The sequence below is a fragment of the Camelina sativa genome, chromosome 10 (genome assembly GCF_030686135.1).
Source record: "Camelina sativa cultivar CO46 ecotype springtype chromosome 10, ASM3068613v1".
Taxonomy (NCBI): domain Eukaryota; kingdom Viridiplantae; phylum Streptophyta; class Magnoliopsida; order Brassicales; family Brassicaceae; genus Camelina; species Camelina sativa.
The window spans coordinates 20,672,757-20,689,283 of NC_141889.1; the positions used below are offsets into that span (position 1 = coordinate 20,672,757).

The 16,527-nt window shown below is 39.1% G+C and overlaps 3 protein-coding genes across 6 annotated transcripts; all 3 read right to left on the reverse strand.

Annotated features, from left to right (window-relative positions):
* Positions 1–450: 450 nt before the first annotated feature.
* On the reverse strand, positions 451–2,913 carry LOC104720487 (tyrosine aminotransferase-like). The gene is made up of 4 exons (XM_087469800.1): positions 2,595–2,913; positions 2,094–2,433; positions 1,738–1,956; positions 451–1,649 (listed from the first exon to the last, which is right to left on the reverse strand). Exons 1-4 carry the CDS (start codon positions 2,867–2,869, stop codon positions 1,581–1,583), a joined length of 903 nt encoding a protein of 300 aa, XP_087325926.1. The 5' UTR covers positions 2,870–2,913; the 3' UTR covers positions 451–1,580.
* Positions 2,914–3,584: 671 nt separating this feature from the next.
* On the reverse strand, positions 3,585–5,954 carry LOC104719301 (peptide chain release factor PrfB1, chloroplastic). 4 transcript variants are annotated; one of them, XM_087469798.1, is made up of 7 exons: positions 5,638–5,954; positions 5,467–5,538; positions 5,136–5,356; positions 4,833–5,036; positions 4,446–4,666; positions 4,195–4,381; positions 3,585–4,082 (listed from the first exon to the last, which is right to left on the reverse strand). In XM_087469798.1, the coding sequence occupies exons 5-7, from the start codon at positions 4,647–4,649 to the stop codon at positions 3,778–3,780; spliced, it is 696 nt and encodes a 231-aa protein (XP_087325924.1). In that variant the 5' UTR covers positions 4,650–4,666; positions 4,833–5,036; positions 5,136–5,356; positions 5,467–5,538; positions 5,638–5,954; the 3' UTR covers positions 3,585–3,777. The 4 variants fall into 4 exon arrangements, with proteins under 4 accessions (XP_087325924.1, XP_087325923.1, XP_087325922.1 ...); XM_087469797.1 differs by having other exon boundaries at positions 4,446–4,661; positions 5,467–5,535; positions 5,638–5,953; XM_087469796.1 differs by having other exon boundaries at positions 4,446–4,661; positions 5,638–5,953.
* A 2,031-nt stretch (positions 5,955–7,985) lies between these two features.
* On the reverse strand, positions 7,986–10,430 carry LOC104720489 (protein DETOXIFICATION 14-like). The gene is made up of 7 exons (XM_087468433.1): positions 10,011–10,430; positions 9,366–9,918; positions 9,170–9,256; positions 9,022–9,078; positions 8,690–8,928; positions 8,394–8,599; positions 7,986–8,192 (listed from the first exon to the last, which is right to left on the reverse strand). The coding sequence occupies exons 2-7, from the start codon at positions 9,731–9,733 to the stop codon at positions 8,124–8,126; spliced, it is 1,026 nt and encodes a 341-aa protein (XP_087324559.1). The 5' UTR covers positions 9,734–9,918; positions 10,011–10,430; the 3' UTR covers positions 7,986–8,123.
* Between the last annotated feature and the right edge of the window lie 6,097 nt (positions 10,431–16,527).

Genomic DNA, 16,527 nt, shown 5'->3' on the forward strand with positions numbered 1-16,527 from the left:
TCAACGTTTCACATGGTGTAGTAAACAAAAAGATGGGGTTATTTGTAAGAAATTGGATCGTGTGTTATTTAATCAGGTGTGGCTACAACAATATGCTCAATCCTATTCAGTGTTTGAGCCTGGAGGGTGCTCAGATCATTTGTGATGTCGGTTTTACATTTCTACGGCTCAACCGCCGGTGAAGAAACCTTTTAAGTTTGTTAATGCAGTCACGCAACATCCAGAGTTTCACACGCAACTAGCAGCATGATGGAGCGATTCTCCACCTCTGTTCCATTCCACATCTGCACTTTATCGCTTTTCGAAGTCTTTAAAGGAGCTCAAACCTCATCTTCGAAACATGGGGAAGCAAATGATAGGCAACATCACTCTTCTGACCAAGGAGGCATATGCTGTTCTTTGTGAATCGCAGGGACGCACTATGGCTAACCCATCTTCACAAATGATACGCGAGGAGGCTGAGGCTTATGCTAAATGGCAAAAATTGTCTGGTTTAGAAGAGCGTTACTTGCAACAAAAAGCTAAGCTTCATTGGATGAAGATTGGTGATCAAAACAACAAGGCTTTCTATGCGATTGCAAAACTCAGAGAGCAGAGAAATAACATCAAGGAGATCCAATGTGAGGATGGGAGAGTAGTCACATATCATCAACATATTAAAGACGAAGCGGTGAGATATTTTCAAGATTTTCTCACCTTTTCGCCTGAAGAGTATGTTAATTGGTCTACTGAGGATCTAGCGGAAGTTTTGGAGTTCCGATGTTATGATAATGACAAGTCCCTCCTTACCAGAGAGGTCTCCAAGGAGGAAGTCAAAAAGGTCCTTTTTCTCTATGGGCACAAACAAGTCTCCAGGTCCGGATGGGTTTAGTGTGGAGTTCTTCAAAGATTCTTGGTCCATTGTGGGCGATGATTTTGCAGTGGATATCCAATCCTTTTTCAGAACCGGTTTTCTTCCTAAGGGGGTCAATTCTACTATCTTAGCTCTGATACCGAAAAAATTAGAAGCACGGACAATGAAGGACTACAGACCAATCTCTTGCTGCAATGTTCTGTACAAAGTCATCTCTAAACTCCTTGCTACACGCCTAAAGGTTCTTCTTCCCAAATTCATTTCTCCAAATCAATCAGCTTTTATCAAAGACAGATTGCTAATGGAGAATGTATTGCTAGCTACGGAGCTAGTTAAAGACTATCACAAGGATTCAATCTCGCCACGTTGTGCCATGAAAATTGATATATCCAAAGCGTTTGATTCAGTTCAATGGGAGTTTCTCCTCAATACCTTGAGGGCACTCGACTTCCCAGAACAGTTTGTTCGATGGATTCAAACGTGTGTAACATCTGCCTCTTTTTCAATCCAAGTTAATGAGAATTGGCTGGTTATTTTGGAAGTAAGAGAGGTTTAAGGCAAGGCTGCTCTTTGAGCCCCTATCTGTTTGTCATTTGTATGAATGTCTTATCTCGCAAGCTTGACATGGCAACTAAGGCAAAGAAGTTTGACTTCCATCCCAAATGTAAACTGCTTAATCTCACTCATCTATGTTTTGTGGATGATCTCATGGTGTTTGTTGAAGCCATCAACATACCTGAATGAACGTTGCAGGATCCGTCGACATGTTGAGGACATTGGTAAGACTCTGAACAAACTAAATGATAAACAAAGATCACAAATACATTCTTGAGATGATATTAACTAAGTCAACAAAACGTAACTCAATCGTTAAAGCAACAAACCCCAGAATCTTTCATGATGCTATGAGGGTCAAGAGTCACCATCCAGCCAAGTCTCCAGCCAGGTACGAACCATCTTTTAGATATGGCTCCTAACACAACTACAGGCACTATCTCTGCAAACTCTGCCATGGACACAAATGGTGTGTCACCAAAGGCAAGATGGTCATAGACTTCGTCTGCGATCACAAGTATTCCAAGCTTGGAAGCCTTCTCCGCAATCTTCCTCCACCATATAAACAACAAAAAGACATTTCCATAACAAAGTCAAAACAACTAAACCGAGAGAGATCACAATCACACGTTGATGATTTAAAGTGTTTCTACAGAACCACTAATATTATGAAGCAAGTGTGTACCTTTTGAAGATGTTGGCAAGAAAAAACGTTTCCACATGGATTGCAAGGGTTGATAACAACAATAGCAACGGTTTTGTCATCCGCAAGAGCTTCAACTCCATCAAGATCAACATCCCAACCATTTTCTGGTAGGAGATCAAAATAACGAACCTCAAGTTGGCAGAACGCCGCTCGGGAATCATACATCGGGTAAGAAGGCCTAGGTAGCAGGATGTTGGCACCTGGAGTTGCGAGCGCGGATATCAAAATCTCAACGGCTTGCAAACAACCAGCTGTGATATGGACATCTTTTGGAGATATCTGGTAAGAGAGATCACGGGAGAGGTACTCTGCAACAGCCCTATTAAAATCATGCATGTAAGGATCTCACTGATTTAACCATTTATTGTCTTTGAGTACTCATGAAGCAAGAACAGTGACCCTTAGAGATATTAAAAAAAAGAAACGGACATATGGATAAAAACCAAAGGACAAGAAAGAAGAAGAGAACAGCAAACTTACTTCCTAGCGACAGGAATACCGGAAGAAGAAGAATAGTTGTTAAACTTGGTGGAGCGGACAGCATCGCAGATGGCTTCAACAGCTGCTTGGTCGGTACGAAAGCTCGGGAACGGAGAAGGATCGCCGTGTCCGAGGGGGATGACAGGCCTCTTGTCGCGACCATCGAGATTACTGATTAAGTTGTTAAGATAATCACGAATGGTAAATGAGCTTGATCGTTCGACTACCTCGTTAGCTCCAAAGTTCCATCGCTTAACTTCCTTGTTATCTCCCATTTTCGTTCTTCAGCAGAAGCGAGACAGAACTGAAACTAACTATTAAGTTGTGTGATTGTGAATGGTAAATCATTTCTTTTACTTATGACATGAGCTAAAACGGCAAATTTCGTCATTTAAGAATTTAAGGATACGTCTCCGTTACAAACTAATTTTGGCGACATCATCTTAATTTAAGGTAATAATCGGTTTAAAAATGATATGTTTAGAGATTTGTTAAAATGTGCAGCCATTTATAAGGAAATGATGTATATATAATTATTGTATTACGAATTATATCTTTAAGTTGTGGTATTTCTTAAAATGGTAAGGGTTTATTATGTAAATCTTACATATACAATGTTATATTAGTAAATGTATTTCCGTTTAAATAAAAAATACCCAAAACCTGCTTTATTATGGACATTTTTAGTTGCCTAAACACTATATTAATAATAATAATAATAATAATAATAATAATAATAATAATAATAATAATAATAATAATAATAATAATAATCAAAACTGTCGTCGCCAAAATTCGTTAGAAAGTAATACATTCCTTAAATTTTTAAAAACCCAATTTTTCTCAAATTTGGGTTGTCTACGAAAAATTGGTGTATTAAAAAATCAACTTTATCTTATACATTTTTATTTATTTAACGTTGATTTAAGTTTCTATTTGCGTAATCACCGTAAAGTTGGAGAATTAATGTGGCCACATAAGACGTTGAAGAATTAATCCGGAATTAAATTACCTTTATTATTTTTTATATGGTTTGCTATTGGTTATGGTTAATTTTTTAGGTTTCTTTTTGTTTAGCTTATCTGTTGGATACCAAGATTTTATTGTAAAAATTGAACAGTCTAGGAGGAGATGATTCTATCTAAGGAGAGAGATAAAAAGGAAGAAGCATATCCTCATCATTCTAATCGGTTACAGCAGAAGCCATGGCTAAGGTGTACTTGTGCTTGAGGTAAGCTTTGATAAAAGGGTCCAAGTCACCATCCATTACAGATGTGATATCAGAAGTTTCATGACCTGTTCGGACATCCTTAACCAGTTTGTACGGATGAAACACGTAGTTCCTGATTTGCTGTCCCCATTCAGCTTTCACTGCATCTCCTCTTATTTCCTTGATTTCAGTCGCGCGTTGCTCCTCCGCAATCACCAACAGTTTCGCCTTTAGTCTGCTCAGAGCTCTCGTCTTGTTTGCCAGTTGACTTCTCTCCTCTGCAACATACAACATAGAAAGGAAATTTAAAGGAACCCAAAACAACATGCAGACAGCAATGGATCTTACGGGCTATTCAGGTCGTAACATTTGTGGGGATGAAAGACAAACCTGTGCAACGGACAGCAACACCAGTAGGGATGTGAGTAATCCGAACAGCAGTTTCAACCTTGTTGACATTCTGTCCTCCTTTTCCACCCGCCCTCGTGAAACTAATGTCAAGGTCCTCCTCTGGTATTTCAATTCCCACTGCTTCCTCAGGCAGAAGCGGCATCACTTCCACACCGGAAAAGCTCGTCTGCGAGCAATCATACCATATAAGTCACATATAACACTCAGCATTAGTTAGTAGCTTATCTTACTTGCCGTAGGCCTTTCGAATTGAATGGTGACTGTCGAACAATCCTATGAGTTCCTTTCTCCCCTGAAATGTAACCATAAGCATAACGCCCTTCAATTTCAAGGGTGGCTGACTTAATCCCTGCTTCCTCTCCATTAGATATTTCAACAACTTTAGTCTTGTACCGCTGCTTCTCTCCCCATCTCATATACATCCTAAGCAGCATATCGGCCCAATCCTGCACTGAAAGTTATCAAATTTTTTACAGGAGCTCAATTAACAAAGATCACAAAGCACATAAGCCTCTAAGAAAATAAAAAACACTCCATGATCATTCATTGATATGCATTAAGACGTCCAGAGAAGTATATATAAAGAAGCGCGGAATTGCGTAAACAGTAAGAATTACCTGAGCATCTGTGCCTCCAGCTCCAGCGGTAATGTAGACTACAGCACCTTCTTTGTCATAAGGTCCTGATAGAAGCTGTGTTAGCTCAAATCGATCTAGAGATTTATTCAACTCCTTAATGATTCCCATTGCCTCTTCAAGTAAACTAACATCAGTAGAGTCCATCTCTTCTGTTAATTTAACAATCGTTTCCGCATCTTCAACCTGTCTCAAGCAGCAACACATTATCTCAAAATCCGCAATTATAAAGATCATAAACATGAACTTAGATATGTAAACCATCAATAAGAGACCGAACATAACCATGGATTTGAAGTCAGAAAGCAGCCGCATACGATCTTTAAGATCATTCAAAGCGGAAAGCGTTTCTTGAGCTTTGGAACGGTCATCCCAAAAAGAGGTATCAGTAGCTTTAGATTCCAAATTAGCAATCTCTTGTTCAAGTTGCTGCAAACCAGCTGAGTCTCTAATCTCTTCAACACGAGCTGATGCTATTTCAACATCTTTCCTCAATGTATAGAAATCTATCACCCGATAAGCATAAAACACAAAGAAATCAAAACCCCCTTTACACAACACACAAGTAAGAGCCAGTTGCAGAACAATTTCGAGTACAAATCTTAGATTCAAGTACCTTGCATCACCCACTCACTGGTTTCACTCTCATTCGATACACTCAAGTTACTCTCCTGCGCAGCGAATACTACTGGAAACAAAATTTACACATAAAAAATATGAGTTCTAAACTTGAAATTGTAGCGAGAAAGAGAGAGAGAGAGAGAGAGAGAGAGAGAGATGAACGTACTGGGCGAAGTGAGACGACGAGACGAAGAAGAAGAGGACAATTGAGAAAGAGAGAGCGGGAGTGAGATACGGAGAAGAGGGGGAGTCGTTGGTCGGAGAAGCAAGAGATTAGGTTTTCTGGCGATTGCGAAACTCCGACCGGGGAGAGGTCCGAGAACGCAGAGCTCCATGGACATGGTTCTGTCTGCTCAAAGCCTTTTCTCCTAATTTTCTTCTGACCTTTGCCAAGTTATCCATACGAAGCTAGCAGCCACGTCACCAATTTCAGTTTGCCCAAAAAAAATTAGTTGAATAAGTGACCAGATGACCAATGTTATAAAAGTTATAACATCCAACACACGGGATATTTATTGATTTGGCCTTTCAGTTTAGTTCTCTCTCTTCTCCTTTTTTCTCTTCACGACACAACAATAATTTTTTTTTTTTTGTTATGCCGCCGATCAAAATCGTCGATTCTTCTTCTGACCAAGCTTCTCACCTTCCCATCAACACCATCTCCACCACTTACAATACCAATTATTTGGCCTCCAAAACACAAAGCCACTTTCAACCAAAATTATGGCTTCTCTGATCCATTAAACACAAAACCTCATTCAATCTCTATTTTGTTTTACATAAAGAAAGCTAAACCCTAAGGGGATATGTTAATAGTTTTGTAAATGACAAAGTAGATTTCTCATTAAACTGTAAATGTGATTATACAGGTGTATTTATAGTTGAGATAGGATTAAGTAAAAAGAAGCTTAACCTAACTAACTATATAACATTATACTAATACATATAACATTATATGCTAATAAACCCCCCCCTCAAGCTTAATTCGCAGCAGGCAAGAAGAGACTTGACATAGATAGACATTGTAAGATTGAGTGAAATGGTGCCGGTTGCAGGTGTTTTGTTAGAATGTCAACCAACTGGTTCTCGGTAGCAACATGTAGAACCTTCAGAAAGTCATTCTTGATCTGATCTCGGATAGTACGACAGTCAATCTCTACGTGTTTCGTCCGTTCATGGAAGACCGAGTTATTTGCAATATGCATCGCCGATTTGTTGTCACAGAAAAGTTTGGCCAGCAACTGTGGAGTTTGACGCAAATCTTTGAGCATTTGGTGAAGCTAGAGCAACTCCTTCATAGCTTGTGCCATACTCATGTATTCAGCTTCAGTACTGCTGGAGCTGACAACATCCTGCTTTTTGGATTTACACGAGATCAGAGAATTCCACAGAAAAACTCCTCTGTCGGTGACAGACTGTCGTGAATCTTTGCAAGTTCCTCAATCTGCATCTGAGAACGCATTCAAGCACAAGTCAGTTGTAGCAGAGTAGAAAAGACCTTAACCTAGATCATTCTTCAAGTATTTGAGAACATGATGAGCAGCCTGAAGATGGACGTCTGTAGGGTATGAGAGGAACTGACTCAAGCGATTGACCGCAAAGGTAATGTCCGGTCTTGTAATACAGAGTTACAATAATCTCCCAATTAACTCTCTGTATGGTGTAGCATCAGCAAGCATAATACCCGTATCCTTCGTGAGAATCTTCTCGTAATCCATAGGAACTGACTTGGGTTTACATGCCAATAAACTTGTATCAGCAAGAATATCAAGGCAGTATTTCCTTTGACTCACTGATATACCACTAGCATTCCTCGCAATCTCAAGACCCAAGACAAGTTTACTGCAACCATCGGACCAGCAATGTAAGCAAGCCTCCTCATCTCCCGGAAAAAACCATCTTTCTTGTTGACTTCTTCTTCGTCGCTCTTTGCAAGCAGACCCTTCTCTGCGGAATCCATTCCTCTTCTTCTTCTTTCTGTTTCTTCACTGGAGAGATTTTGAGTCTTTTTTAGGAGTTTTTAACCTGATCTTCTATGAATCTTCCCTATTTATACCATCATTTATGTTTACACCTTCTAGGCTTGTACTGACCTCCTCTCTCATTCAACCACCATAAATTTTCTCTGGAGCTATATGGTCCATGATAACAAATAATGAAAGTGGCATTTGAGAACAAAATCATGCTTGTCTTGAAACGATCTATCGAAATTACTTGAACTAGAAAATGTATTGACATCTAAACTTAATTAGTAAATACTTTCAATGTTGATTGTATATGAATGTATGGTTGTTTCTTCTTCTTCAAAGGCACTAACTAAACAAATTCTTCTTGTTTATCTTTGAAAGCCATTTTGAATTTTTGCTAGCATCAAAAGATTTGTTTGTTTGCTCTTTTAGTTCCACTCTTCTTGTTTCCTCACTCCTATACATTTATTTGCTCTTTTTTACGAATTCATTTAGCTCCATCAATTCACACTTGGAGCAAATCGTATATGATTAGGGAGTATAAATCTTTTTGTAAGGGGCTCGACCGCTAGAGGACAAAACTAATGTGAACATTCAGTTCCTCATTACTATACTTGAAAACAACAGCACAAATAAACACACACGACATTTTATGGAGAAGATGGTGATTGAAGTTTTGATTAGTTTAGCTGATCACTTCATTATCTTTCTCTTCAAACTTATCACCCATAACTCTTTCTCTAGCCTTTCTCGCCTGCCCACAAATATCATTAATTCATACAAATATCAAAACACATCACTTTCACTTTTACTTACAAAACCTACTATTTTAACCATATGATCAACATCTGTAAAGGACATCACTCTCGCTTTTACTTTCCAAACCTACTAATGAATTAACCATGAGATCAACATGTGTATAAAAGGATATTACTTTTAATTTCACTTTAATAACCTGTTGTTTCCAGTTGGTGAGGATGACGATAAAACCGAGCAAAACCGCTTGCACAAAGGACCCAACTGTGATCCCAATCCAGAGTCCTCTTCCTCCCATTTTAAACCTAAAAGCTAATAGGATAGCAGTTGGTATGCCACATAGATAGTATGCAGCTAGGTTCACATAAGCCCCTATATCTTGCCTCCCTGATCCTCTAGCCACACCTGCAATCCCAAACCCCTTCATTAACACATTGTTGATCCTTAAAACTAGTTTCTTAATGAATTTTTAACATTATAGAAGGAGACTCTAACCCGAAAGAACTCCGTGAAGGGCAGTAAATATGACCGACAAAGCAACCAGCGGAGCCATTGATCTTACATAATCCACAACTTCGATTTTAGAGCTGAATAGGTAACCAAATACGTTTCTTGCTGCAAAAACTATTGCACTCACCATTATTGATTCTACACCTGTAATAACCATCACTGTATAAACCGCCATTCGAGCTTGTTTCGGGTTTCCAGCCCCTAACTCGTTTGCTACTCTTGTACTGCAACGCCAACAACGGCAGAGAGAAGGGTTTTAGGTTCAAAGATAGATATGTCCTATTTTGCAAAATTGGGAAATTGAGAAAAGAAAGAACCTTGCTGCTGCGCCTAGACTCTCTGGTATTTGGTACAAGGAGGAGATTGTTGATAGACTGATAAAGAAGGGACAAAACAACAACTGAGTTGTATGTATGATAACGATCCATTCCAAAACAAAGTCATTAGGATATAATAAAAACATACCACACCGAGAGAACAGAGGTTTCTAGCTTCGGATTTGGTAAAATTCCTGAAAGCATGACTAAAAACTCGAATGACCACCACTCGAGGCTAGTTCAATACCAAAAGAAGAGACAAAGATTCTCAAGTCAAGACTCAACTGTCAGTAACTCTGTAACCAAACCAACAAAAAGAGGCAAGAAGAGAAGTTTTATATTACCAAATCATAGAGGCAGATGGGATTCCAAACCGGAAAAACTCTCCCATTCCTTCAAACAAACTCATGGAGATGGGAGCACGGCTCTTGCTACAGCTGGAAGAAAACGTCATGTACAATCCAAGAACGGTCACGTTTAACCAGTAAGAAACACCTATAGCAATAGCTGCACCGAGGCTCCCAAGCCCAAACTTAAAGACCAAACTCCAGCAAAGGACAACGTGAACACAGACAGCAGAAATTGAACTCATAATCAACGGCAAAATCAGACTCTGCGCTTGGAAAAATTGAACAAGCGGCTGCAAAGTAGCATAACCAAAGAGCGCAGGTATGAGCCAAGTTGCAAACTTTCCGGCTTCTTGAGCAACCATAGGGTCTTGTCCAATGGCACTATGGCAGAGAGTATATCACCCATGTAACTCCAAAGAAGAGACAAAGGAATACACACAAGAAACAATGAGACAATCCCTGTGTAAGTATGAACTCCAAGCTTCTCAAATTGTTTAGCTCCATGAGCTTGACCACATAAAGTCTCCAATGCACTAGCCAATCCACACTGTATAGTTACCACCATAAAAACCACAAATCAGAATCATATAACTAAATTAATCAAACGAAACAAATCAAGAAAGAGAGAGAGAGACATACGACGAGGCTAAAACCTGTAACACTGCAGAAAGAAATGGCAATGGCGGTGCTTGAGAGATAAAGCTTACCGAGATGACCAACCATCATTGTCGATATCACAAGAAGAACGTACATAGACGAGTTGATCGCAATCATCGGACCAGCAATGTAACCAAGCCTCTGCATCTCCCGCCAAAACCCATCTTTCTTGTTTACTTCTTCTCCATGGCTCCTCACCACGAGCAAGCCCTTCTCCGCCGAATCCATTCCTCTTCCTTCTTCCTCTCCTTCTGCGTCTTGGCTGAGATCTTGAGATTTGATTCAGAAACACCGAACCAATCCCTATATATATTCTTTATACTAATCTTCTTTTCTACACCTTCCGATAAAACCGATACATGCGTCGTCCTCTCTCAGTCAGCCGCCATAAATGTTTTCCCTGTGTTTATTATGGCACATGGCTCTTATTGTAGCAAACTAAGAAAAGGTTGGAAATTACTAAAGTATACAAATACGAAAATCTTTACGTGCCTTCTATAAATTAATTAAAAATGTTGATTTTTGTTTGAATAAAAAGTATATGGTTGTTTCTTTCTTTACAAGGCATTTAATCAATTAAGAAATGTTCCGTTTATATGTGAAGTGATTACTTTACTTTTCTTTTTCAAAACTTCTTTTTTTTTGGAATTTACAATTTAGCGTCGTACGACATCATCTTTAAATCTAACGATTGAGTTTAGTTTTTTATTAATCTAAGGGTTGTGGTTCATTAAACCAAAGGATGTGTTTCAATTGCAACTTTTTATTCACTTCGCTTCTCCTTCTTCTCACAACAAAAATGCCTCTTCACCCGCTTCCTTCAAGCATCAGACTCCTTCGTCCTCATATATAGAGATTCCTATTCCTTTAAAATCTTCCTTTTGCATTTACCTGGCCACTGATTGCTTTATTATGACACATGGCTCTTATTGTAGCAAATTAAGAAAAGGTTGGAAATTACTAAAGTAGTAGGTAACAACCCGCACTATGTGCGGGATAAATTTATGTTGTGAGATTATGTTTAAATCAAACTACTATGTATCAATTAAATATATAATCCGCTTTTTTTTCAATCTATACAAATTTTTTTATTTTGTTTAATTTTTTTTTTGTGTAAGAATATGTTTCACCCGTGAAATATTATATCCATAGAATTAAATAAGTCAACTGCCTATTATAATGATTATTGTGATAATTTTTGAAACAATCCGACCCGTTTTTTTTTAAATACTATATATATAATTAAGCATCCCATACTACTTAATTAAATCAACCCAAACCACAAAACATCGTTTAAACCATCCATAACCATCTTACACAGCGGAAACGTACGAACAATACCAAACGAACATATCCTTAATACAATAACATTCCTAACCATTCTATCCAACAACCTATCATAACTCTAACCAAGGTTCCAACACATAACCATAAATAACCAACAACACACAAATGAGACCCTAGATCATCCTCCTCCTCATCGCCTTGATTCCACGTTCACACTTGCCTTTACCTGCACCGCAAACACAAATTGAGATGCATGAGTATTTAATAAACACTCAGTGAGGCCATCCTCCCATCTACTGGGCTATACACGCAAGCAACTGAGATTCTATTATTAAAGCCAACAACCAAAACACAAACAACACAACAAACCAGGAAACCAAGACTCGGTTAAGTCTGGTGTCGACTGACACTAAGTCGGTGTCGACCGACGCTAACGCGTCACTGGTGTTGACCGACACTAGGTCGGTGTCGACCAACACTCAACCAACATGGTGTCGACCGACACCACATTCGCAGAATCGATCTGCACGAAGCCGAACGACGAACCTCCGTTCCAAACCGCTTCCAAACCCTCCCAAACTCTTCCAAACTTCTCAGGAACCTATGGGAACATGAAAACAACCAACCCACACAAGCAAAACAACACAAACACAAAGAAACAACCAAAACAACAGAGATCTCAGGCTTAGATCAGCCATGGTCAAGCACTCACCTCTTTTGCAGGAAGATTCTCACTCAACAACGACGAATCCAACACTTAGAAGCCTTCTCCTTCGTTCCTAACACAAGATCTTCACTCCACAACAATAGATCTCTCAAGAACAACAAAGGATTTCACAAATCTCTCTCAAAAACGTTTTCTCCTTCTTCTCTCTGCTTCTCTGTCCAAAAACGGCTAAAAGGACGAAATAAGTCGAGTTCCCCTTTTAAACTCGAGTTTAGGGCTTCTCTTAAACCAACCAAGCAAACCGGACGACTAAAATCGAACCAATCAAACCGTCAGCAAACGGTGTCGACCGACACCACATGTGGCGTCGATCGACACCCTAACCAAAATTCCAGAAATTGGTTCGCGGGCGTTACATTTCTCCCCCACCAATAAGGATTCGTCCTCGAATTTCGCAACATCGTTCCTCCACCAAGAACCCCCGTGCAACCATCACCACGGCCTGCACAATATCCGACCAGACTGAACACTGTCAGCCCAAAGCTTTCTGTGCAACTGTCGCAACAGCCCGCACATCCACGTGACTCAACGGTCAACACAGCCCTGACTCCACTAGTCATCACAACGCAAAACAAAGACGAGATCAATCCCGACCTCCGAGGTCTACATCCAGCCACTATGCTCATACCCACATCCTAGACATTGTTTGCTCTCTCACTCATACGTTCTCAGGTCGCAACCTTCGAACTACACCGCCTGCACTCTCAGACCGTCGTCCTCGAGCCATACCGTCTCACTCTCGGATCGTCACCCTCGAGATCTCGGTACCAAGGAAACTACTCATCCCCTCCGGGGAACTAATCATCCCCTAGGAGAACTAATCATTTCCTCTGTCGTTCTCAGGGTCGCAACTCGTCAAGCCTGCGGTGCACTAGGGAAACTAATCATCCCCTCAGGAGAACTAATCATCTCCTCCGGAGAACTAATCATCTCCCCCAGGAGAACTAATCATCTCCTCATGAGCAAACAAGTCCTAATGTCTATAAGCATCTCCTGACCGGAACCACCTTCCGCGGTTTGCGTAAAGCATCACAATGTCCTACCAACCCCCATATTCCCTCACTGGAATATCAACACCATCATGACCACTAATCAGGCAAACTCTAACACACCTTAACCATTCGGGTGTTTACACACGCCCTTTTCAAAAACAGACAAGTTCTAACTATTCATAGAACGTTTTATTTGTTTGCAACTGCAATCTCCATAAATAGAATCGATCTGCACGAAGCCGAACGACGAACCTCCATTCCAAACCGCTTCCAAACCCTCCCAAACTCTTCCAAACTTCTCAGGAACCTATGGGAACATGAAAACAACAAACCCACACAAGCAAAACACCACAAACACAAAGAAACAGCCAAAACAACAGAGATCTCAGGCTTAGATCAGCCATGGTCAAGCACTCACCTCTTTTGCAGGAAGATTCTCACTCAACAACGACGAATCCAACACTTAGAAGCCTTATCCTTCGTTCCTAACACAAGATCTTCACTCCACAGCAATAGATCTCTCAAGAACAACAAAGGATTTCACAAATCTCTCTCAAAAACGTTTTTTTCTTCTTCTCTCTGCTTCTCTGTCCAAAAATGGCTAAAAGGACGAAATAAGTCGAGTTCCCCTTTTAAACTATAGTTTAGGGCTTCTCTTAAACCAACCAAGCAAACCGGATGATTAAAATCGAACCAATCGAACCGTCAGCAAATGGTGTCGACCGACACCACATGTGGCGTCAATCGACACCCTAACCAAAATTCCAGAAATTGGTTCGAGGGCGTTACAATTTTATTTTGAAAAATTTAAATATGTGAATAGTAATCAGTTTTTTTGATAGGTGAATAAATTTGGGTTTTGAAAATGTTTTAGATCTAATAATGTTATAATAATTAAATCTGTTGTAAAAATAATTAAAATATATTTTAAAATTAAATGTTTGATTTTTTAATTAATTGAAAAAGAATATTCCTTAATCATTCAATAGCAATTATGTGTAAATATCCATAAAAATGAGAGCAATAAATTCGAGCTCTCTAGCGATGACAGATCAGCATTTTCTTGAGAATGCTTCTCATTTAATATATAGGGTATACAATCTTAGTTAAATTAACTTGATTTTATGTCAAATATTTTAATATTAGTAGTGTTTAAATAATTAAATGAGGATTTAACCCGTATTAACATAAATATAATAATATTTTATTAATTCCAACATGTCATCTTTATAACTCATCTACTATATTACCACATTATATAGTATTTTAAACTTTTTAGTTTTAAATTTTATGTCAAACATTGTTTAATAATGTCAGTCATTTTAAAGATTTATTTTCCGTGCGGTAGCGCACGGGTCGACTTCCTAGTGCATAATATAGCAAATTAGAGGAAAGAACAGCCACTGATCACAGCTTTTGCTGTAGTTTTACATTAATTGTGAAAGATTCTGATTTAGATGAAGAGATAGATTTTTTAATCTGTTTTGATTTTACGACAGAGAGATTTAGACAGCTTCTTTCTCTATCGTCTCAGAATATTGATGATGATTGTGGAATTTTGTCTTGCGTCAAAGAAGAGATAATCGCTGTGTTTTATCTAATTGTTGATACATCTACGGTAGATATTTGGATTACTACTAAGATAGAGCCTAATGTTGTGTCGTGGATCTCCTTCTTAGTTTAAATTATTAGGCCGTCTGTTGGTCTTGATGAAATTATGTTTGATGAAGATTGCAGTTTCTTCATCGACGAGGCGAAGAAACTCGCTGTGGTTTTCGGAGACAACGAAACAGCTACTTCTTACATCATTGGAGAGAATGGATACTTGAAAAAAATGAATCTTGGAGGAAATTTTTTTTGTTACCAATGTATGTTCTCTTATTTCCCAAGTTTAGTGCAAATTGCAGGACGCGAAGGGGGAGAGAATAAGAGGAAGAGCAAAAGGAAAGGGAAGAAGAGGGAGGGTGATGCAGAACCAGGGGCGTGTGAGTAGCACGTGCGAGTGGCAAGTTGTGGGAGTAACAAACAAGAAGGGGACATGTGGCGGCTGATGATTGGACGATCAAAATTGGCTGTTAGAAGCTTTAAGAGGAAGAGGAACTCACATTTTTTGTTATGCTGAATTAGCCTTAGGTATAAAAAACCGGATCCATAGAACCGAACCGAACCGAACCGGAAAAAGAGCTTTAGGTCAGTTCTGGATCTTACTAAAATAACCGAATGGATCTCAGTCGGATTACCCATGGATATTGGGTAAGAACCGTAGAAATAAAGCCCAATAGCCCATATACTAATCTAGCCTAATGGTCCTAAACTCCTAATATATACCCGATAAAGCCTTAAAAAAACACAAATTATTAGCAAAACCCTAGTTATTGTCTCCTAACTCTAGTGTCTTCTTCATTTCTTCTTGCCGTCAACTTCTTTTCCATATCACAGAGGCAGAGAGAACTAATCTCCTCCGCGGCTCCAATGCAAATGTCATTACTGTGGTGCGTCTATGAGTTGCTTGGTCACTTCAGGATCATCAAATCTGAAGAAACATCTTTGTTTATCATGCAAGCAATACAAGATTTGGATGGCTAAACGAGGTAAACAACAAGCCATAACCTCTGATGGTCATTTGAAGTTAGCTAAGGTTTCTGAGGCAGTGTTTAGGGAGGCTACTAATGAAATGCTAGTGTTGGCTAAATTACCATTAGCATTTGTTGAGAGTTTGTCTTGGCGTTACTTCTGTGAGAAAGTCAACTTGTACCAACCTCATTCAAGACGAACAGCTACCAGGGATATTGTGCAAATGTATGTCACCAGAAAAGCATTAATGAAGAATGTGTTTCGGAAGACTAAGTAGAGGGTTTCTTTGACCACTGACATCTGGACTGCTTTTACAACAAGAGCAAGCTATATGGTGATTACAGCTCACTTCATTGATGCATATTGGAGATTAAGGAAGCTTATCATTGGGTTTAAGAACATCCTTGACCACAAAGGATCAACAATTTAGTAACCACGACCAATGGAATGTAACTTAATTTCAGCTCTTTCATAGATTCATCTATCCCAATCTTTCGGCCAATCTTATCCACTAACATCGAATAGGTTATATCCTCTGCTGATGATGTCCTAAACGGTATACCATACAGGCCACCTTCTCTTGGAATCCATTGATATTTTTCTCCGGTCTTTGTGTAATGTCCATCATGAAAATATATGTTGATAGAAAGGTTGCTCATTGTTTTTCTCTGGAAAATTAGAACACTAAATGAAATAACAGTTGTACATTTAAGAATCCTAGTTGTACCAATTATACCAATTCTTACAGTTACACCAGTTATACAATTTGTGACCACAATATCTAAAATCCACTACGAATCAGGGTTTAATCAACCCTCTCAGTCCATTTAAATTAATTAATCGACCTACAAATACGACTATCCAATCTAAGAGAAGTGGATGTAAGCAAACTAATAAAGAAGGAGAACGAGTACCCAAG

What these genes read in the sequence shown, in the direction of transcription:
- LOC104720487 (XM_087469800.1), bottom strand. Translation starts at nt 2,869, where the DNA reads ATGGGAGATAACAAGGAAGTTAAGCGATGGAACTTTGGAGCTAACGAG. An exon ending in CTTGCCAACATCTTCAAAAG is followed by an intron (nt 1,957 to 2,093) that starts GTACACACTTGC and finishes TGGTGGAGGAAG; the next exon opens with ATTGCGGAGAAGGCTTCCAA. An exon ending in GCATCATGAAAGATTCTGGG is followed by an intron (nt 1,650 to 1,737) that starts GTTTGTTGCTTT and finishes TTTATCATTTAG; the next exon opens with TTTGTTCAGAGTCTTACCAA.
- LOC104719301 (XM_087469796.1), bottom strand. Translation starts at nt 5,812, where the DNA reads ATGTCCATGGAGCTCTGCGTTCTCGGACCTCTCCCCGGTCGGAGTTTC. An exon ending in CAGTGAGTGGGTGATGCAAG is followed by an intron (nt 5,357 to 5,466) that starts GTACTTGAATCT and finishes ATCGGGTGATAG; the next exon opens with ATTTCTATACATTGAGGAAA. An exon ending in TTTCTGACTTCAAATCCATG is followed by an intron (nt 5,037 to 5,135) that starts GTTATGTTCGGT and finishes TGCTTGAGACAG; the next exon opens with GTTGAAGATGCGGAAACGAT.
- LOC104720489 (XM_087468433.1), bottom strand. Translation starts at nt 9,733, where the DNA reads ATGGTTGCTCAAGAAGCCGGAAAGTTTGCAACTTGGCTCATACCTGCG. An exon ending in ACCTCTGTTCTCTCGGTGTG is followed by an intron (nt 9,079 to 9,169) that starts GTATGTTTTTAT and finishes CTTCTTTATCAG; the next exon opens with TCTATCAACAATCTCCTCCT. An exon ending in TCACCAACTGGAAACAACAG is followed by an intron (nt 8,193 to 8,393) that starts GTTATTAAAGTG and finishes ATTTGTGGGCAG; the next exon opens with GCGAGAAAGGCTAGAGAAAG.